This window comes from Carcharhinus amblyrhynchos, chromosome 23 (genome assembly GCF_965287045.1).
Source record: "Carcharhinus amblyrhynchos chromosome 23, sCarAmb.v2.hapA, whole genome shotgun sequence".
Taxonomy (NCBI): domain Eukaryota; kingdom Metazoa; phylum Chordata; class Chondrichthyes; order Carcharhiniformes; family Carcharhinidae; genus Carcharhinus; species Carcharhinus amblyrhynchos.
Window position 1 is genome coordinate 5856267 of NC_137346.1, and position 23520 is coordinate 5879786.

A 23520-nucleotide genomic window follows, 5' to 3' on the forward strand; every position below is an offset into this window, starting at 1 on the left:
ACTACAGTATGCTATGTTATTAGAAAGTGCCATTTATTTAAATCAATCTGTATTTCTCAAATGCTTCTCATTATTTTTAAACATAAGAACATAAGAAATAGGAGCAGGAGTAGGCCATCTAGCCCCTCGAGCCTGCCCCGCCATTCAATAAGATCATGGCTGATCTGTCATGGCTCAGTTCCACATTCCCGCCCTCTCCCCATAACCCTTAATCCCCTTGCCTATCAAAAACCTATCAACCCGCGTCTTAAATATATTTAGCGAGGCAGCCTCCACCACTTCAACAGGCAGAGAATTCCAGAGATTCACCACTCTTTGAGTGAAGAAGTTCCTCCTCAACTCCGTTCTAAACCACCCCCCCTTTATCTTGAGGCTGTGCCCTCTAGTCCTACTGTCCTTTCTGAGCGGGAAGAGCCTCTCCACCTCTATCCCATCCATCCCATTTATCATCTTATATGTCTCAATGAGATCTCCCCTCATTCTTCTAAACTCTAACGAGTACAAGCCTAGTTTATTCAGCCTCTCCTCATAGTTCAACCCCCTCAACTCCAGTATCAGCCTAGTAAATCTCCTCTGCACTCCCTCCAAGGCCAAAATATCCTTGCGTAAGTGCGGCGACCAAAACTGCACTCAGTACTCCAGCTGCGGCCTCACCAGCGCTCTATACAGCTGCAGCAAGACCTCCCTACTTTTATATTCAATCCCCCTCGCTATGAAGGCCAGCATCCCATTTGCCTTCCTGACCACCTGCTGCACCTGCAAGCTGGGTTTTTGCGACTCATGCACAAGGACCCCGAGGTCCCTCTGCACCGTCGCATGCTGCAGTTTTTCGCCATGTAAGTAATAGTCCTTCCTACCATTATTCCTACCAAAGTGGACAACCTCACATTTGCCAACATTAAATTCCATTTGCCAGTTCCTGGCCCATTCGCCCAGCCTATCTAGATCCTTCTGTAGACTCTCCACACCATCTGCGCAATTTGCCGTTCCACCAATCTTGGTGTCATCAGCAAATTTCGACACCCTACACTCGGTTCCCTCCTCCAGATCATCTATATAAATGGTAAATAGCTGAGGCCCCAGCACCGACCCCTGGGACACTCCACTAGTCACCAACCGCCAATCCAAATAGCACCCATTGACCCCCACTCTCTGCCTCCTATTTGACAACCAATCCTCTATCCACGCTAACACCCTACCCCCAACTCCATGTCCCCTGACCTTCTGTAATAACCTCTTGTGAGGCACCTTGTCAAACGCCTTCTGAAAATCAAGAAACACCACATCCACCAGCTCTCCTCTATCCACCGCCCTAGACACATCCTCATAGAACTCCAATAAATTCATCAGACACGACTTCCCCTTAACGAAACCGTGCTGCGTCTGCTCTACCAAACAATTCTCCTCAAGATGCCTTGCTATTTTCTCCTTGATCACGGATTCTAACATTTTACCTACAACAGACGTTAAACTAACCGGCCTATAATTCCCTGCCTTTTGCCTGCCACCCTTCTTAAACAACAGGGTAACATTAGCCGTTTTCCAATCTTCCGGCACTTCCCTGGAATCCAGCGACGTTTGGAAAATAATCACCAAGGCATCCACCATCACCTCTGCCATTTCTTTCAGAACCCTTGGATGCATTCCATCCAGTCCTGGGGACTTGTCCACAATCAGTCCCTCTAGTCTGTCAAGCACCGCCTCTCTAGTAACAATAATGTCATTCAGGCCCTCCACTCCTACCATCTTTCCATCGCTAACACCCAGCAAATTATTCACGTCCTCCTCCGTGAAGACCGAAACAAAAAAGTTATTCAAGGCCTCAGCCATTTCCCCATCCCCTACCACTGAGTCCCCCCTCTCATCCTCTAAGGGTCCAACGTTCTAAGGGAGTGAAAAAAGATATTGGGTATTAGAACTCAAGGAAGAGGATGATAGTATTGGAAAGGCAACATTTCTCATCCAGACACAGCACTAATCATTCAGTGTTCAAGCAGATATAGTGTGGGTACAATACAGACAAATTTGGTGTGCATCTCCCTCTAGTGACTTGTAGAAGAATCATTCCTAGTTTCAGAACACCACTCTCCTTTCAACAAATATATACACAAATGGCTTTCACAGGAATTCCAAAGAGCTCAAGGAGGAAAGTGGCATTTTACTGCACATGCGATCAGGTTTTTCTTTTGATCTATATCCAATTCAATCCAATCAAAGTCTCCACAAGCAAGACATTCCAGATCCAAGCTGACAAGACAGGGCTCACTGCTTCCTGTTTTAGGCTTGATCTACATGATCCAACGTGATTGGAGCAGGCATTGCACCTTCTCCAAGGCTTGATTTGATTTGCATCTTAGCCTAAAGGCTGAGAAGCAAGATACTGATGCAAACCGCAATAGGTGGAGAAAGTGGCAAAGAGATTAAAAAACACCTTCTTGGAGTCAGTTTCAAAGCAACATCAACATAAACCTGGGAATAAGGATACTGGCATTTTTTTTCATTTCTAAATGGTGTTAGACCAAGAGAGGTCCGGGGAGTATAGAGGTACAACACCAGGAAACACTGATAAAAGTATCACCCAGCAGATGTATATGAGGGGGCAAAATCAGTTCAAATTAGATTTAGGAGGGTTGAAGTGAGTTTATATATTACAGATAAGATGCATTTTTAAGGCAGAATTATTACATAAAACTGAGATTATGTAGCATTATGTAATTGCACAACTAAACCATGAAAGCAAAATTAGAATAGCTTGATAGGATTTGGAAATTATAAACAGTTTCATGACACTAAAACACAATTCAAGTCCACTGTAGATGCAAAGGGGAAACCCACCAATTCACACTTCTGGCCATCAGCAGTTCTTATATAAGAAATAACATTTTCAACTGTCTGTGTGGAGTTTGCAGTTCTCCCCGTGTCTGCATGGGTTTCCTCCAGGTGCTCCAGTTTCCTCCCACAGTCCAAAGATGTGCAGGTTAGGTTGACTGGCCATGCTAAATTGCCCCTTAGTGTCGAGGGATTAGTAGGTATAATATGTAGGGATATGGGGGTAGGGCCTGGGTGGGATTGTGTTCGGTGCAGCCTCAATGGGCCAAAGGGCCTCTTTCTGCACTGTAGGGTTCTATGATTCTAATATTCCCTTAGAATAGTGCCTATTCTCAGAAGACTTTAACATGAATAAGATTTTTGCATGGGGTTCAATTAAAGGTGCTAGAAGAAACAGTTTTATTAATTGAAGTGGTAAAGAGGAATGAACATGGCAAAGATTATGCCTCATTCATCTCAGTGCACCTACTCATTTAGATGCATCATCTTAGCTCTTTAGCAGCACTCTGACCTCGAGTGTCATTTAAGCACACAATTTTGGCCGACATACAATGCAGTACTGAAGAGGCACTGTCAATTCTAATCTCTCTCTAATGGCTGGCAGCCTCGCCTTCATCAATTGTGTATTTTCGAGAGTTTTAGGTGTGGCTGTCTTTGGCAACCTTTGTTTCAAAATTCCATTATTTTGCATTTTTAATGTCTTTTCTTCAGACAGTTATGAATTTTGATACCAAAAGAGAAAATGCTGAAAAATCTCAGCAAGTCTGGCAGTATCTGTAAAGAGTTAATATTATGAGTCCAGCTGACTCTTTGACTGCTGCCAGACCTGCTGAGACTTTCTCTTTTGGTTCAGATTCCAGCATCTGCAGCAATTTGCTTTTATGAGTTTAAATAGATGTTTGGATTTCAGGAAATGGCTCATTCTTCACACTGCTCAGAGGCTGATTTGTTGGATACTCACCTTCACCTTGAAATGTAGCCTTGCACTTTGCCCTGTCTCAATTCAAACTTTCTAGTAAGTTGAAAAACTATATTTAAAAAAATGAATGGGCTTCATCTACTAATACCTCCCTATCACAAATAAATTAAATGAGAATCACTTTCATCTCCACATAAAGTATAAAAACACAAAAGTGATGAGAATGTGGATTTGCTACCAGATGAGCAGTTGAAGTGACTAGCAAAGATACATTTCAGAAAAAAAGTGCTAAACATATGAGGAAGAAAGGAATAGAATGATAAGGTAAGATAAAGTAGTGGGAAGAGGTGAAAATGGAGTATAAATGCTGATACGGATCAGGTGAGCTGAATGACCTGTTTCTCTGCTATAAATTTATGTAATTGAGTTTAACAATGCTTTTATTCCCCATTTCATAATGCCAGAGCTAACCATTAACCTTCAAGGCAACACGGTGTGTTGGCACAATAGTATGCTATGCCACTGAAGAGAAGAATATCGTTTTTCTCTTTTTCCACCCACCTTCATCCAAGATTTCCATTACTCAAAAAGTTTCTAACCTTTGACCAACCTGCTCTCAGAAAGGAAAGCAAAAGAACAACACGGGTAATGTTATTTTTATACCAGCGTGGTATTAACCTGCATTCCAAAGAAACAGGATTCATGAGCTGTCTCAAAGTTTAAGCTGTTAAACCTTATCCACAGATCCTTAGAAAATGGTTCTGCAGGTTCATCATTAGGATTCAAGAGCTGAAATTCAGCAGTTCCTCAGAGTCCAAAATAAACCTATATAAGTATGGATGATGACAGTCTTCTCACAATTCACTCTATTACCTGATCTTGGGTCACAACCTAAAGTCATCTCAAAGGACACTGAACTTGTTGTTAAATTGAACTCCTAGAAATTTTTTTATTTCAAAAATATACTTTATTCATAAAAAAACTCTCAAATAGACCATTGCAAACTAATGCATCTAAAAATAACAAAAAGTGCAAAAAAAGTAACTTTTACACTCCTATACAATGCATATTTACACAAAATTACATTTTGAAACTTAAAACTACATACATACATCAGATTTTACTGTTATTTTTCAGTTTTGCACACAGTTAAACAGGCCAAGGGTATTCTGCAGTTACAGGGCCCTCGGTCTGCCTCAGTTGAAAGGCTTTACAGTGTGGCCTTTCCCCATTGTGCCTTTGCGGCGGCTGCCCCAAGCTTCAGCGCGTCCCTCAGCATGTAGTCCTGGACTTTAGAATGTGCCAGTCTGCAACACTCGGTCAAGACAATTCTTTCAACTGGAAGATCAGCAAGTTTTGGGCAGACCAAAGTGTGTCCTTCACCGAATTGATGAGCTTCCAGCAGCAGTTGATACCTCCCAGCAAATCAAGTAAATTACCATAAAAACAGCTGGAAAGAGTTAACCTAGCTATCATGTGCCCCTGTTGCTAGTTCAATAGCAGCAGACTCAGAGTAGATCTTGCTATTTCAAGTGATGTTTGCCATAAAACCGTTCCAAGAATTTTTTTCTTAAATAGAGGAAGCAAGTGTTCCATACCTTTTCTATGCTTTTAATCAATTGTCATCATACCAAATTGCTAACATAATTCATACAAGTTCTGACATGTAAATGAAATGTAATCTCATTCCATTAATAGATGCAGTTTTGGGCTTTCAAACCACATTAAGCATACAATCACACAACTGAATCAAAGATATCAACTTTTACTTCTATTCACATGAAGTTCTAAATAGGTCCAATTACCAGTGGCTCCTCTGAATTCACCATTTGATTCACATCACAATTGTTTTTTTTTAAATAGATCATGGGCAAATAACATCCAACTCAAAATGGAATAATTTTAGAACTCTGCATTTCTAAAAGCAAGAATCAATTTAGACATATGTCAGATAGTTTCATAATGATGGTTTTTAAAACTGCATTTGTGTAAAGAGCAATTGTGCTACCTCAAAATATAATACTTGATTCAGCATTCCCAAGTCAATTCTCTGATAGACACAGTCCTTGGGCATTTTAACACCGTAGATTGCTGAAGACCATCTATTACAACATTGTAACACAAGCATTTGGATATAGCTATCACTCGAAGTGTGATTATGTATTAAATATGCCTTTAAACATCCTTTCACAGTCAATCAGTCTGCCATCCATTTCTAATCTTACAATACATTGTTAGAAACAGACATGCCAATGGTGCCAGTGTAATTGCTGATTGTTACAATTCAAACCTCCCCTTAGGCTACAGAATGTGTAACATAAATGCTAAGCTATACTTGATAAGCGTAAGTCTGTTTTTATCATTCTGACATGGGCTGTAACACAACTCAGTGATTGAGTGGCTGTATTCTTCATCTTAATTGCCACCTGGGGCTGTGGTAACAGGATTGCTTAAAAGGTAAAACGTAACACAAGGTTTGTGTTACAATATTTGATGGTATCTCTCGACAATTCAGTTGTACAGTGGTCTGCTAGACTCTTCTACTTCACCCGTCCCAAAAGAGCCCTGTCCACCATTACTTGCTTTTTATTACGTGTAAACTCTAGGTTAAAACTGTCTATTCCCGTTTATGCCAGCTTTCAATCTTCAATAAAATTCTGGGAGTAAGTGCAGAGGAATTTAAAATTATACCTCATATGAACTTGCTGCAATTAGCTGTACTGTTTATAACAAAACAAGGTACATTCCGTTCTTGTTAATACTATGATCTATCAGAAATTAAATTAGACAAACATGTCAGTAATAAAAAAAACTGTACAGGAAATCAACCTTCTGACAAAGCTTTAACATACAGCATCTTTAAATCAATGTTTTCAAAAGATGTATCTATACACTTTTGTTTGTCAAACAGAACACATAGTACAAACATGTTTTGAATCCAGTCCTGGAGGAAACTTAATGAATTATAAACCTAAGCAATACAATTCATATTAGATGACTCTCAGTCCTAACAAGAATTCTGGGCCACCAAGGCCAGAAACTGATTTTTTTTTAAAATATAAACTTTGCAGTTTTGACAATACTGAAAAGCAAGCCAGCTCACTGAAATTCTTGTCAACTTGTATAGATATATCAACTTTATTTCTCTAGTTGAACCACAGACTGTACAAGACATCATCATCCAGGGAACATAGAAACATAGAAGATAAGTGCAGGAGGAGGCCATTTGGCTCTTCAAGCCTGCTCCGCCATTCATTATGATCATGGCTGATCATCCAACACAATAGCATAATTCTGCTTTCTCCCCATTACCGTTGATCCCATTCATCCCAAGTGTCATATCTAGCCACCTCTTGAATATATTCAATGTTTTGGCAACAATTACTTCCTTTGGTAATGAATTTCACAGGCTCATCACTCTTTGGGTGAAGAAATGTCTCCTCACCTCCGTCCTAAAAGGTCTACCTGAATCTTCAGACTGTGATCCCTGGTTCTGGACTCCCCCACCTACTTGACAAGGGACTCTGAAAATGCTATGCTTACAACAAACACATGCATCTTTTTACCCTCATTTATACTTTCAGCCCCAACGAACTGAGTAATTTCTCAACTAAATGTGATGTCCCAGGTCTTCCAAATTAAGTTAATTGCCAGAGTATTAAAATGAATTTTAAAAGTTTACATTTATATAACATTTTCACCACCTCAGGTTGCCCGCAAAATGCCTAGAAGTAAAATAGTACTTTTGAAGTGCACTCACTTGGCAGTTTAGGAAATACAGTGGTCAATCTGTGCACAGTTAATTCCCACAGCACTATTACAGTAGTAATCAGATAACTTGTTTTTAGTGATGGCTGAAAGATAAATATTGGCCAGGATTCCCAGGCTTTTACTCAAAATAATATCATGGGGTCTCTTACATTGACCTGAGATATCAAAAAGGATCTTGTTTTTTTAAATCACTTCTCAATAAAAGACAGGCAATGCAAGCAGAGGTATTCCTCACAGGCAGGCTCAGAAAGCCTGATTGCCATTGTTCAAACTGCCAGCACACGCCACATTAGAGGACCCTTGATGTGGAAAGGTATCTGTAGAGCAAGGCAACAGATGGTCACTTGAGTACCTGACCACTCTCTCCAAGCAAGACACTCAGAATTTCAACAGGAACTTGGTGCTTTCCTTTGTCCTTTCAAAAATCAGTGTCTTCTGGCTCCTAGTAACATAGATGTGGAGACGCCGGCATTGGACTCGGGTAAGCACAGTAAGAAGTCTCACATCATCAGGTTAAACTTTAACCTGGTGTTGTGAGACTTCTTACTGTTCTAGTAACAAATTCACGGGGAAAGATTTAAAGTAACAAACCAGTACTGAAGTATAGCAATAACCAGACAGTTCATGATTGACACCCTGCCCCATTCAGAGCAATCTCATCAATGTCCACGATAAGCAATGATTTTTGTCTTCAGTTCTATCCAATTTGTGAGCCAGCTATCCACTGCGGGTTCAGATAGGTATCCTGATACAACAGATATGTCGTGTTCCAGCTAAACATGATGTGGAGATGCTGGCGTTGGACTGGGGTAAACACAGTAAGAAGTCTGACAACACCAGGTTTAAGTCCAACTAAAGTCCAGAAATCTTCAAACAGGGTGGCTACCTTTCATGAGCGTACCACTAATTCAATGCACCCATTCCAATTGATTCTTGTGGGGGTTGCTGCAGAGCACAACTGCCATTGCTCGTGCATCCCCTGCAAACCAGAGGGATCCTTCTCCATGAGAAGCAAGTCATAAACACAAACTTAAAGTACTGCCTCAAAGTCCAGCTCCCACATCACATAGGTTGTTAGTGGACAAGCAAACAGGCAGGTCTGTACATTATCCACTTCCTGATACGCTGCTGCTAGTTTTTTTAACGTACAGGAATTATTTGCAGCACAAAGTGCAAACAGAAAATTACAATAATAATCCAGGCCCATTCCATCAAATTGTAATATTCCTCTCAATTTTACTGTAACATTCAGTAATCGTCTATATATTTATTTTGAATTTTATGTAATTGGATCAATTTTTAAAAACTATCTCTGACTGTCCTTCAGAACTGCAAATGGTCCAAGGTTGTTGTTCATGTTGTTGCATATGGGTACTGAGTCAAATTCCAATAATCGCATCCAAAATAAATACACACAATATGACTATTCCATCAGCTCTTATATTGGAGGCAAAAATATAAGTATTTGAGAAAATAGAACTAGTTTGTATCAATCAAGAGTCAAAAACGAAGCCACTGAGTTTCTAATGACTGAATTACTCAACACACGTGCAATTAAATTGTTGCATTTTTGATATGCAATGATGTGGAGATGCCGGCATTGGACTGGGGTGGACACAGTAAGGAGTCTCTCAACACCAGGTTAAAGTCCAACAAATTTATTTAGAATCACAAGCTTTCGGAGCTCACCTGATGAAGGAGCAGTGCTCCAAAAGCTCTCGATTCCAAATAAACCTGTTGGACTTTAACTTGGTGTTGTGGGACTTCTTGATAAGCAATGATATTAAACAAAACATTCTGCAGTTTCCAGCTCCATTTAGTATCTTATATTTGGGAAGAAAGGAGACTGCCAAAGATATCCTATGCCTGGTTGGTTAACAAAGAAAGCTGAGTAAATATTACTTACATCCTTTCCTTCTAGCAGTTCCTTGCATTTCTCATTCCTGCTGTAGCTGCTCAAGACTTCGGGGTGAACACAGGTGTGATCTCTGCTCGAAAGGATAGTCATCCGGACATAAGAGTAATTTGTACGCCGCAGTTCATGAGTGATTTGTGTTATCTGCTTGTGCGTTCGAGTCCCAAAAAATATCTTTGGAATTTGTGTTTTCCCATTATTCTTCCCTTTTGCATCATCTTCATCTTTTCCACTCGTCTTTGAATTAGTACAAGCACACAGGGTACAAGGGCTGGGCATCTTTAGGTGAAAGTAACCAAATAATTAATTACATCATTTATCTGAAACAATTTATAGTGCAAAATATTTAAAGTTTTTTTTATACTACATTCACCAAACAGATTGAAAACTATATCAACTGTATAAGTTGAAATATAAACGGTGCCAACCAATATATAGTTGTCCAAAACATTTAGAATTTAGCTGTTTAACTGAAGCAAATGGTCAATCGTTAGCTCCTACTGTGATGCTTCATACAGCATGGTGGCACAATAATTAACACGCCTGTCTCTCAGCTTCAGAGACTCAGGTTTAATTTCAGCCACGGGCGGCCGTCTGTGTGGAGCTTGCACATTCTCCGTGTGTCTGCGTGGGTTTCCTCCAGGTGCTCCGGTTTCCTCCCACTGTCCAAAGGTGTGCAGGTTAGGTGGACTGGCTATGCTAAATTGCCCTTTAGAGTCCCAAGATGTGTAGCTTAGGGGAATTAGTGGGGTAAATACATGGGGTTACTGGAAAAGGGTCTGGGTTAAGATGCTCTGTCAGAGAATCAAAGCACTCAATGGGCTGAATGGCCTGTTTCTGCACTGAAGGGATTGCATTGTATCTTACAGAGTTGCTGCTTTAGTTTTCTTGGGTGGGTCTGTCAGGCTGTATTATATTTATAAAAATGACATGTTGTGGATCTGGAGTCACATGTAGACCAGACCATGTAAGGATGGCAGATTTCTTCCCCAGGAGTCATTAATGAACCCAATGAGTTTTTTTTTACAAGAATCAACAATGGTTCCAAAGTCATCATTAGGCTTTTAATTCCAGACTTTTTATACTGAATTCAAATTTCACCTTCTGCCATGGTGGGATTCGAAATCGGGTCCCCTGAGTCTCTGGATTACTAGTACAATGACAATACATAATGTCAGCACCTGAGCAGGATTACCAAAGCAAAAATCTTTGGACAGAGGCCATCAGTCCTTTTAACCTACCCCTTGAATTCTATTTATTTCCTTATTGTGATCCTGCCACTAAATATCAAGTATTATTTTTAAAGTGAAATTCATCCAGAGCATTTAAGGCAAAAAACAAAATGCCTGTTCTACTTTGTCAGATGGTAATCTATCCCACACTTTTGAGGTTACATAAACTTCCCTTTATCTTCTAATACGTTAAATGGTTTTCCAAGTCCCTAATTCCTGTATTTAAAAGAGCTTGCCTGGATCCAAGTGCTCTGCACCACCTTCTCCAGAAAATAAAACATAAACACGACCTGTTACTCCTTAGGTAGCCTGTTAAAATAATATCTTTAAAACTATATTTCCTTTTGAATGTGGAAAGACATAATTATTTGGGCACTTGCACCCCTTTTAAAAAAAATCCAAGTTTCCCTACCTTTTTTCAATAAATCACCTGATTTGCAAAGTGATTTATTGGAAATCACATGACAGACAATCTTTAAGTTATGGACCTGTTCTTTTGAACTCAATGCATTTTGAGGCATAAGCCAAGGAGGAAGGCTGCCCTACCTCATTCTCTCCCTATCTTGCCTAAGACTCCATGTGCAGTTATCAACCCGTAGCTAGAGATTCCTCATCTGAGTATAACTTGTCTGCATTTGGAAACCTGATAAACTGAGTTGAGAAGAACTGATCCAACTCTATATTCTCCTCCATGCTGAAGCTTCAATGGTGAGAGCCTCTGGACATTTACTGGGACCAATGGCCCCACCTTCACACTAGGAGCTCCAGGTTGACAGCATCAAAACTCTGCAAATTTTATCTTTATTTTAATAAAGCTTATCCTCCAAAGCTCACCTCTGCAGCAACCCTATCTTTGTCCTTTTGAGTGTGTGCACACTGGGTTCTTTTTAAGAAAGGATATATAGTTGGATTTCCAGAGTACCATTGTGTGTTAAGTCTTGCAACTTATTTCATACAAGAAGTTTTGTTTTATAATAAATCAATGATTCGGAGCTTATTGAAAGAAGTTTGATTCAAGTCTCTTTTATCCTGGGTCAAGCAGGAACAAAAGTAAATAATTGGCCATTTTGGTGATTGACTTAAACTTTCAAATTAACGGTGTGACTACTGGTGTACTGGAGCTAGATTAGCTGTGTATTTCTCCCATCCCAGCTGTAACAAGCCTCACAGCTTCTTCCATTCCCTCACCAACAATTGCACATTTTTCAGGTAATATCAATACCAAAGTACTGAATAAATTACTCAATATGGCTCACAGAGGCCAGATACAATTTCAGCATTACTCCCTTAGACTATGTCAATCATAATTTTAGCAATACATATAAACACTATTTCGTTTTTTTACACTGCCTGCAAATGCCAAAAGCTTTAACAACCTATCCATCAAAATTCCAAAATCTCTTCCTTGCTCCATTAACACGAGCACTTTTAATCTCATTTAATCTCATTACTCCTTTCATTGTTTTATACTAATACTCCAGCTGCCCACCTACCTCGCATTAGTTATCACTGGCCACCACACCCAGTTTGATATTAGCTGAAAATGTAGACGTTTGGAGCAGAGAATTTTCTTCAAAACCATTTATACAATATCAGCCAGGGCTGCACGGTGGCACAGTGGTTAGCACTGCCTCACAGCGCCAGGTACCTGAGTTCAATTCCCAGCTTGGGTCATTATCTGTGCAGAGTTTGCAAGCTCTCCCCATGTTTGTGTGGGTTTCCTCCGGGTGTTCCTGTTTCCTCCCACAGTCCAAAAAACATGCTGGTTAGGCGGATTGATGATGCTAACTTTTCCTTTAATGTACTCAAACAGGCGCCGGAGTGTGGCGACTAGAGATTTTTCACAGTAATTTCATTGTAATGTTAAAGTAAGCCTAATTGTGACACTAACAAATAAACTTTAGATGCCCAAAAGCCTATATAGTATGACAATCCTGACAATTTAGTTTCCACTCTGGCAGCTCCATACATGCCACTATTCATTACCTATCTTTCCGTCAAAGATCAATATAACCTACTGCTCGCATCTTAGAACATTTCTAATGTACAAAATTCCCAACGTTCCTGAAATTCATTTAGCTATCCACTGCCTCAGACTTATCCTGCAGATCTGTAATTTTCTCAAAGAACAGAACTAAGCGTTCCTACTGGTGACACTTTTGATTCTAAGCTCGTTGGGCTGTGCAATATATTTAATTCCTCTTGTCCAAACCTTATATGACCAATTTCTTCTGCAGGCTTTCCATTTTAGTGACGCCTGAGAAGATATATTATTGCCGCTTCAGTGTGAAAGCTACTATACTTGCATCATGACATTGTGGAGGTTGTCTTTAGTTGGGATAACAGGATGAGAGAGAGAAAGAGAGGCAGACAGAGGGAGGAGATAGAGATATAAAGGCAAAAAGAGAAAATCAGAGAGGCAGGGGAAGCAGATGAAAGCATGAAATGAGTGCAAGTTCCTCAGTGTTCTTCGCCAAGTTGCCATTTTTCATGAATCTAAACTGGAATGCTGAATGACTATTCAGCTGGAGGGAACATTATGCTCATACACTTTTCATCCAGAACAAGATTACTGGCTGAATTTCCTTTTTCAAGCCAAAAAGGGGCTTTGCATCATAAATCCCAAAATATTTGCCAAACTTAAATTGATTTCAAGGTGTTTTAATGCTTCCATTGTTAAGAATTATTAACTATAATTAATGGTTTAATATACAATGAGAAGCTGATCAGTGTGTGTTTGTATTCCTCCAAATAAATACTGAAGCCTTGCAGTACTACAACTCTCAATACACCTTTATTCTCTCAAACTTTGACCCCGAAATAGGCAAAATATATTTTCACCCAGAATAGGATCCCTGGCTGAAATTTCCTTTTCAAGTCAAGGAGCTTTGCACATAAATCCCAAGATTTTTGTCAACATTAAATTATTTTCAAGGAATTTTAATGCTTACATTAGTTAAGAATTATTAACATGGTTTATTATGCATTATTTCATTGTTCACACCAGTATCGATTTTATTTACTTGAAATTGGCAATGAGAAAAAAAATACTGAAATACAAATATTCTTTTAAGAGATTGGACAAAACGAATTTAGTTAACCAGGAATACAGAATGAAATATTAACTACATTTTACAAGAGCCTTTTGAGAAAAAGAAAGTCAAGCAAATTTTCAAACTACCGTGTTCAAAGATTACCCTGTTGCTGTTCTATACTACCCGCTTCTAACCAGACCATATTCAAACAGAAAGAAACACATATGATCATCCTCCACCAACAAATGCTAAGTCACTATTTGAGTTATGCTACAATACTAAGGATCAACTTGTTTTTTAGCCTCTGATCTGTGGAAAACCAAGTTCAAATTACCCACTATTCCACTCACTCAATCTTGTCTGCCATTAAATATTACAATACATGAAAGAATAGGGGTAAATGTGACCCATCCTGTGCTGTCAGTTACTGGAATAAAAGGTTCAGTGATGTGCCAAATAAACAGCCGTTCAAAGTAGCTAATGTTACATCGGTGCAGGAACTCTAACATTCTCCTCTCAGGTTGCCAATAACAGCAGATTTTGTTACACTACACAGGTAAACTAAATAGCCTGATCGAAATGTCCTGCCTCATATTGAATAATTACTTATTCATTGAAAGGATAAAAAGAAGAATTATGAATGGGGCTCTTGTCAGCAGCAAGGCAGGAAACAGCTGACACATGGATGTAAGCTATATGTGCGGTGATGTCGGACAAAGTTTGTGCCCATATAGTAATACTTGCAGCTTGTAATGAAAACTACAGCAAGCCTTTGAACCCCCTATTTGCTCAGAGTCCAGAGATCAGGTATGATTTTGATAACATGGCACTTAAAAAGTTACCATAAGCAATGCACTGAATCAACTTCATTTGACTGTCCAAAACTTCAGGGTAGAAGCAAACCATTTCTCAATTTATTATGTTTAAGCTCCTTAATAACTTCAAAACTATTTGCAAAGAGCTTCTTCATCACCCAGAAAGAGCAGAGAGAACAGTCTTTTTGATTTTTATGTTTAATACACATTGCCTACCCAATCCATATTTTTTTCCATTTCTTGGGCTCTCTACATCACACAGGCATCTTCTGCTAAGAAGAGAGTCCAACCAACTACTGATTTAATCACATGCTTTGAAAAATATTATGTTTTCAATCCCAGATCATCTTGAGTGTCACTGACGTCAATGGTGTGGAAAAGCCTTCAACGCCAGAAATACTGCATGCTTAATCCATGGGAGGGATTACTGTAGTGGCAAGTCAGTCTATTCATTATTAAACAGACTGAAAACATTTCTTTGTTCTGCTACAAAACAGAGAATTAATATTTAGCGTGCATGGTATTGCAGCCCTGCCAATTTCACTTATTTAATATTTTTGGTTGATAGTCTCAAACCAAATTTTCACTATTTCACACTTCATATTCTGATAACAAAATAAAAATTAAAGGCTATTTTCCATAGAATGCAACTTTGCCAAAGATAACTAAGCCTGACGAAATACTTCATCAGTGATTTTTGGTTTCAAATGAGTCACTTGCAATTTGCTTAACTGTGCCTGTATCCAAGACCATGAATTTGCTGGTTATTTGGCCTGTAAATTATCCTTCATGTTTACAGAACACAACATTGTCTAAATCAAAACAAAACCAGTTGTAGAATGAATTATAAGACTAAGTTCCTCAGGGCTTGATATTAGGCGGCATAATTTTTCTGATTACATACATACATCAAAGATTAGACTCCTAGGTTTAGGGCATGATTAAGAAGCCATGATGTGGAGATGCCAGCATTGGACTAGAGTGAGCACAGTAAGAAGTTTCACAACACCAGGTTAAATCCAGCAGGCTTATTTGGAATCACAAACGTTCGAAACACTGCTCCTATATCAAGTGAGTGGAAGTACAAACTCAACTAGGCAGAAGCAGCAGTTGTTGAATGAACGGAAATTGGGTTGGCTTCTGTTGAGGGAGGAAGCTGAGAGGCCCATAGGCCATCCTGGTGGGTGATGGAGGTACTGAGGGACTAGATGCTCTTGGTGAAAAGACAAGAAGAAACTGCTAAAAGTGGCAGCGGGGGATATTCACAAGGTCCAACGAGACAGGACAAAGACAATATAGAGTTGAAATAGGAAGAAATAATTTCCATAAGGCAAGAACCATGATCCACCAGAGCAATCCAGCTTATGGATCTTAGGAAGGAAGTAGAATTGGCTGAGCATTGTTGTGGAACTACGAGGTTGGAGGCCGTGGAACTATGAAGTTGGGTTGTGAACAATATCAGATGAGATGAGGTCAGTAGCTGTCTGGGAAATTATCGCTTGATGTTCAGGAAGACAGAACAATGCGTCAAGAGAGTTAGCATTCAGCCTCTGCAAGGCAGAAGTCTGACTGCCAAACAACATTGGCTGGGATTTGCCCCAAAATATTCTAAGCGCCAAATTTGTATAAAAGCTGGAGTAACTCCTGTTGGTTTTGTTAAAGCAGGATTTTCAAACTAAATCTCACACACACTGAGCACCACAGAATACCCTATTGTGAATCAGGATAAAAAAGAGGGATTGGGACTTATTCCCACGCATGAGGCCATAGTACTGAGCAGACCACTGCACGTGCATCTGTCAGAGTGGAGATTGGAGCATGCACAGTGGCCCTGCACTGATGGCCTCTCGATTGCTGCCCAACCCTATGACCCCGCATCACTGGCCATGTGAAAAAACCCATTTCCCGCCTGCTAGCCTCCTGAACATCTCTGGGCCAGCCCTGACCCCAAATAGGCTCTATCCCTTTGGCACTACCTGATGCCTGCTGGGCAGTGCCAAAGTGTCCTCTGGGCATTGCCACTTTGCCCCAGGCTGCAAATACTCAGGTGGCAACCCTCCCTTATTCCTGGCCTTCGGGGGGGCGTGTGTGTGTGTGTGTGTGTGTGTGTGTGTGTGTGTGTGTGTGTTCCATGGCCTCCCTTCATTCAGCAGATTTGGGAAGTCCAGGGCTTGGAGACACATGGAGGCTGTGACTTCCAATGGGAAGTCTGTTTACTGGCCTCTGTTTATTTCTCCCAGCCCACTGCACTGCTACAGCCTAATACCTTTGTCAGCAAGTTTAACGACAAAAGCAAATTACAGATGCTGGAAAACTGAAAATATTGTAAATATTCAGCATCTGTGGAGAGTTTAATGACAATGTCAGGAGCACACTTTAAAAGAGCGGTTACAAATTCAGAAAGAGCTGTTGAGGTGAGTAGCGAAATTGAGATAGCCAATGTTACAAATAATACATTTACAAACAGTACTGAAGTTGTTGAATTTGCCCTTGTCAGAGAGAAAGACCATACAAGATGGCATGCTTCCTGAAATAAGTTAGGAAAATTGGTAAATGATAACCTGTAAATGTCTCAAAAACCTAAGATAGCCTCTTTCTCATTTATCAGCTAAGAAATTATTAATTGCCTAAACAAATTAAAATGGAGGATTTTTTTTAAAAACTCAATAGTTGAGATTGAAGCGTTAATTAGTATGCCATGCGATGATAGCACAAGACAGTTAAATATAAATTTGAGAAAATTAAGAGCAAAGTACAAGTGTATGGTCAATTTCTGTCTAGTCTTTGTAAATATTTCAATTGTCATCAATGCACAGAACAAAAAATGTGTACTTGCAAACTGAGTTCATTCCAGGAATTTAAATCGGAAATTATTTTATAATCTCTTTTGTTTTTCTATGCTGCTTATGGATTAGCAGCGATTAACGATCTTCTGAGCTTTTAATGCCTTACACCATACTGTTTCACCCAAAGATAGCAGTTGCATTTTCTGCATTGGAGTAATCATGATGGAAAGCCACCATCTAAATCCACTGAGGTCAACTGATCACTATGTCAAATCACAGGTGGTGCCATGGCTTTCACAATATTTAATCTAGATGATGAAACTTGGATAATGGTATTTTTCTTGGCCACCTGCAGCATTCTTTTATCACCAGTTTCCCACTTCTTACATTAAAAAAAACTTTGCAAAGATTTCTTTTCTCCATGTCCTTTTTGTCACAGTCTAATAATGCAAGTAAATCATTTACTTGATCCCATTGAACTATTTGCATTGTTGTGTTGTTGGGTATTTTCTACATTGCTAAGAGTTTTAGTTCACTAAATTGATGCTGGAATTTTTAGTCAAACTCAGATAGGACTGAATGCTAAAAATATTTTTCTGGTTAGTATGCTCCATGAAGGAATGCTATAAATAGTGCATGAAGTGCACATTCCAAACGGCAGAGAAGCTGAAATCAGAGGGTAAACTGTGACAGACAAGGGAGGAGATGGCTGGGAGAGAGGTAAAATTGAGAAAAGGGGAGAAGACCTTTTAGAGTCTAGAGAAAAAGAGTTTAGAAGATGAGGGGAGATCTTATAGAGACGTACAAGATAATGAAAGGGATGGATAGGGTAGAGGTAGAGAGATTTTTCCCACTTAGAAAGGATAGCAGGACTAGAGGGCACAGCCTCAAGATAAGTGGGGGGGGGGCAGTTTAGATCGGAGTTGAGGAGGAACTTCACTCAAAGGGTGGTGAATCTCTGGAATTCTCTGCCCGTTGAAGTGGTGGTATTTAAGTCACGGGTAGATAGGTTTTTGACAGACAAGGGAATTAAGGGTTATGGAGAGAAAGCAGGAAAGTGGAACTGATCCACTTCAGATCAGCCATGATCTTATCGAATGGCGGAGCAGTCTCGAAGGGCTAGATGGCCTACTCCTGCTCCTATTTCTTATGTTCTTATGACCTCTCTCCCACCCATTTTCCCCCTCTCCCTACATCTTCATCTATCACAGCTTACCCTCCGATTTCAGCTTTTCTGCCGTTTGGCCATTCACACTATTATCTCAATGGACTGCCATTAGCACCTCTTAACCACAAAACAAGGGAAAAGGCTAAGACCTATCTTCCATTCCCTCACCCTGCAGTATAAATATCTCCCACTTTCTCTATGCCTTTTAGCTTTGACAAACGGTCATCTGGACTCGTAACATCCGCTCTTTTCTCTCCTTACAGATGCTGCCAGGCCTGCTGAGATTTTTCACCATTTTCTCTTTTGGTTTCAGATTCCAGCATCCACAGTAATTTTCTTTTACTCTTTCACCAAGCTTTTGGTTGCCTGCTCCAACATCTCCTTATGTGGCTCAGTGTCAAATTTTGCTTAATAGCACTACTGTTAAGCATCTTGTATCATTTTATGTTAGAGATCATATATTGTATACCTATATACACACATACAAACATCTATGCTATATTGTTGTATTAATCATCTTACTTATTATCTTTGTTCCAAATAATTACTGACCACAGTTTCAGTCCACCTACAAACAACAAAGAAAAGTACACCACAGGAACAAGCCCTATGGTCTTCCAAGCCTGTGCTGATCATAATGCCCTAATTAAACTAAAAGAAAGACCCTCTGCTCTTACTCCATATCTCTCTATCCCCTCCCTATTCATGTACCCATCCAGATGCCTCTTAACAGTTGTCAATGTGCCTGCTTCCTCCACCTCCTCTGACAGCACGTTCCAGGCACCTATCACTCTCTGCACGAAAAACTCGCCCGCACACCTTAAACTTTCCCTCCCTCTCACCTTGAATCTGTGCCCCCTTGTAATTGACACTTCCACCCTGGGAAAAGGCCTCTGACTATGACAATCTTGCTGCTTCTGCAAGCTACTATTTCAACCCAAACACTGAGGTGTTGTTGACCAATAGCTCTGAAACTGAAAATGCTGACACTGTGACACCATTAATTATATTTCTATTAAATACTATGAAAGTGGCAACTTCAAAGAATAAGTCACAATTGTTGTTAAGGCTGCCTCCTGTTGGTGAAACATTGAGAAACACTGGTTTCAAAATTCTTTCATTTTATTAATCACAGATAAAATGGTAGTCTATAATTGTATCCCTTGGGAAGGTTCTTAATCTTCCAGAGCTCATATCCTAAACCATTAAAAAGTTCAACCTACAATGGTTTTCTAATCAACAAATATGATTGTAAGTGTAGTTTAACAGGTAACAATTACATTCTGTGAACTGACTCTTTCACTGTTGAAAATGAAAAGAAAAAGATGCCACATAAAGCAAACTCTTTCCACTTCATAGTTACAAAGGCATCCGAATGATACAATTCTGAATTCCTACCGTGTGAAATCTCACACTCTCACACCTGAATAAGATACCAGAAGTGAAGTGAGCTTGCAATACTATCACTCAGCATCCATTCTTTCTGATCCTTTTCTTACAAGAGGGTTGCTCTCCTTCGATGATCTCATGATACGCGACACAAAGCAGCTGTTTATGCACTCTCTGTAACCAGCAGGTGAACTCAATTTAATATTTATCACAGGCACTCACTGATCGCAGCTAACTTAGCGAACATTTTAATTAAGCTGGAGCTTATTTCAAAGAGCCCATTCAAAATGTCAATCAACAGGAAAGGGATCAAATGCGGTGTCAGGTGAGAGAGTGTAATACAAATCCGCAACTTTCTTCATCCTATTACTGTAAATTACCCTCAGACACTGCTATGACTTCCATTGTGACAGACTGCCAGTCTCCAGAAATTTGTAATTGAAGTCGTTCTTAATCTATTATGAACATTGTAAGGAAACCTCAATGCAGTACAGCATTGTGCGAAGGACTGTCGCACTAGTACTAAGATTCTTTTCAATGCACACTGGATGTACCAAATGCTTTTAACAGTCCTCAGAAGTTCCAGTTCTTTTCTCAACCTGTAATATATGTTTGCGTTTTGTGTGTAAATATATACGCATACGAAATATTGTGAATGCATTGCATTCACTACAACAAGCTACTTCTTCCCAGAAATAAACCTTTCAGATTATGCAATCATTTTAAAAAAAACAACTACACCAATCCAATTTTCTCCAAACCTCTTTACAACCATATCATTATTCAACTTTCTTTTAAAGTCATTAAATAATTCAGCCTTAACTTGCTGTTTTGTTAAAAATATTCACTTTAGTAAAAGGAAAAAAAAATTTCTCTTGATCCTTAGCATTGACTGCTGTTTAAAAACTCACACTTCTATAAGAACTGCATTTTCTTGAGAGCATAGTTTCCCAAGGGGCAGACCAGTGCCATGATATGATCTACTGTGAGACTATATCACACTGCTCTGGAGATAAGGGGACACGTTAGCAATATCAACAATTTCACGCTCTTAAGACAGCCATTTCCAATTTCTTTAAATTTACTGCAGATTTTGTAAGTTGTTCTTGATCTACATACATTGCTGGATTTTCTAAAAGCAGCTTCTGATTTCCTTCCACATACTGACTTAGTGTTTGCAACTTATCCTAAAAATGTGACTTTTTTGCATCTTTCTACGTACTTGCATAATCTTATTAACATATTTCTAAATTACTACACCACATTTCCCCCTGAGTTCTGACTCAACAACACTATCAGTATACATCCTTCAAATAAGTCTGGGTTCCCTAAAGGCATTTTGCGAAACCATTAAATTTATCTTCATTAAACCTGATACACTTATCTATTGACAGCAGCAATAAATGTACATTTGTTTAAAAATATTACCATACACTGTCAATCATTCATCACAAATTGCAGGAATTTGGCTTTTAGTAGCAACACAAATGAACAAAAGGAACTCAAGTAAATAGGTCTTGGAAGAATTATGTTAAAATACTGAAGTCTGAAATAAAGCAAAGCTCTAATTAACTATTCACATATTTGCATATCTGTAGCATTGTGTATCTGCTCACCCAACAGCACCTCACACACTTTTCAGCTCCCCTCTACTTATTTATCCACGTTAAAGTCAGTTAAATGGCTACTTAGTTCAGTTTTTCACATTCACACAACCAATATTAATAAATCCTGCCAATCAGCTCAGTTGAAATGACAGGGCTGTCTGATTTTATTCCTCAATTGTCAATTCAGAACCAGTCACCGATGGTTTCAAACTTCAGTAGCCCTTTCTGTGAAAAGTTACCATTGACACTGTCTGCCTCATGCTTCCCCAGTCTTCCTCAGCTCTTCTACCTATAATTATCCATTATTTTCCACAGGGCAACACTTCAGCCAATCACAACTGACTTGCCAACCAATGAGCACTCTTTTCTCCTACAGTATAAATTCTGATTGTATGAAATTTGGTATTCTAGCCTTTGTCCTAAGTGACAATGAAAAGCTTCAGCAGCATGTCTCTCTTTTTAGCAATATCCTAATATTTCTCTTAACCAACTCATTTCTCCCATTTAGATCTTTTCCTCATTAACTTTTTTCATGTTTCAACATAATACCATCTAATATGGCGATAACTTCATAAACTCTTATCTTCATTTTGTCAAAGTGTATTTAGCCTTCCTATATCTTTGCTAATCTTCCAAAAGCAGCAGAAAATAGTGCAATCCTTTGGATGTCTTTACAACACACATTCTCTGACATTAATCAATCATGGTATTCAAATTATTCAGCATATTCAACAACACCTCTCCAACTCTACATGCAAATCTTTTTGACAGCTCCAAAAAGAATGCTCAAGATTTCCTGTAGCAGGGCAACAAATAGCAGAAGTTAGATTTGCACTTGCCTGTGATTCAAGATATTATGATTAAACAAATTGCTGAAAAAGGACAAGATAATAACGTCAAAGTGAGGGAAACTGGGCACTTGAGACCTCAACGAGAAACAGGGCAGGCAGCTACGCATCTTCCTAACCAAATAAATTAATGGATTGTGAAATTAACAGTGCCAGGATTAGAAACAGTGTGAAAATTAAAGCAAGTGTTTTCAACAGCAAATCAGGCAGAGGAGGGAAAGAAAGAACGGATTTAGAGGGAAACGAGAACGTAGAAAGGCCAAACTTTAAAAAAAATCCAGCTCCAATTAAAACCTGAAGAAATGAGATGTATTAATTTCCAGCAGAACAACACATCTTGAACAGCAATTGTTGTAGGTAAAATGTTAGAATCCGTCATCAAGGAGGAAATAGCGAGGCATCTTGAGGGGAATTGTTTGATACAGCAGACGCAGCACGGTTTCGTTAAAGGGAAGTTGTGTCTGACAAATTTACTGGAGTTCTATGAGGATGTGTCTAGGGCGGTGGATAGAGGAGAGCCGGTGGATGTGGTCTTTCTTGGTTTTCAGAAGGCGTTTGACAAGGTACCTCACAGGAGGTTATTGCAGAAGGTCAGGGGACATGGAGTTGGGGGTAGGGTGTTAGCGTGGATAGAGGATTGGTTGTCAAATAGGAGGCAGAGAGTGGGGGTCAATGGGTGCTATTCAGATTGGCGGTTGGTGACTAGTGGAGTGCCTCAGGGGTCGGTGCTGGGGCCTCAGCTATTTACCATTTATATAGATGATCTGGAGGAGGGAACTGAGTGTATGGTGTCGAAATTTGCTGATGACACCAAGATTGGTGGAACGGCAAATTGTGCGGAGGGTGTGGAGAGTCTACAGAAGGATCTAGATAGGCTGGGCGAATGGGCCAGGAACTGGCAAATGGAATTTAATGTTGGCAAGTGCGAGGTGGTCCACTTTGGTAGGAATAATGGTAGGAAGGATTATTATTTACGTGGCGAAAAACTGCAGCAGGCGACGGTGCAGAGGGACCTCGGGGTCCTTGTGCATGAGTCGCAAAAACCCAGCTTGCAGGTGCAGCAGGTGGTCAGGACGGCAAATGGGATGCTGGCCTTCATAGCGAGGGGGATTGAATATAAAAGTAGGGAGGTCTTGCTGCGGCTGTATAGGGCATTGGTGAGGCCGCAGCTGGAGTACTGTGTGCAGTTTCGGGCGCCGTACTTAC

At 39.7% G+C, this 23520-nt stretch overlaps 1 protein-coding gene across 2 annotated transcripts in view; it reads right to left on the reverse strand.

Annotated features, from left to right (window-relative positions):
* The window catches only part of brip1 (BRCA1 interacting helicase 1), a 222200-nt gene that overhangs the window by 177276 nt on the left and 21404 nt on the right, over positions 1-23520 (reverse strand). Inside the window, exon 7 of one of the 2 annotated variants that reach the window (XM_080210670.1) lies at positions 9426-9713. The exons of the other annotated variant lie outside the window; for it this stretch is intronic. Within the exon in view, the coding sequence (XP_080066796.1) occupies positions 9426-9713 (288 nt within the window). The remainder of the gene's footprint in view (positions 1-9425; positions 9714-23520) is intronic. 2 annotated transcript variants of the gene reach the window in all.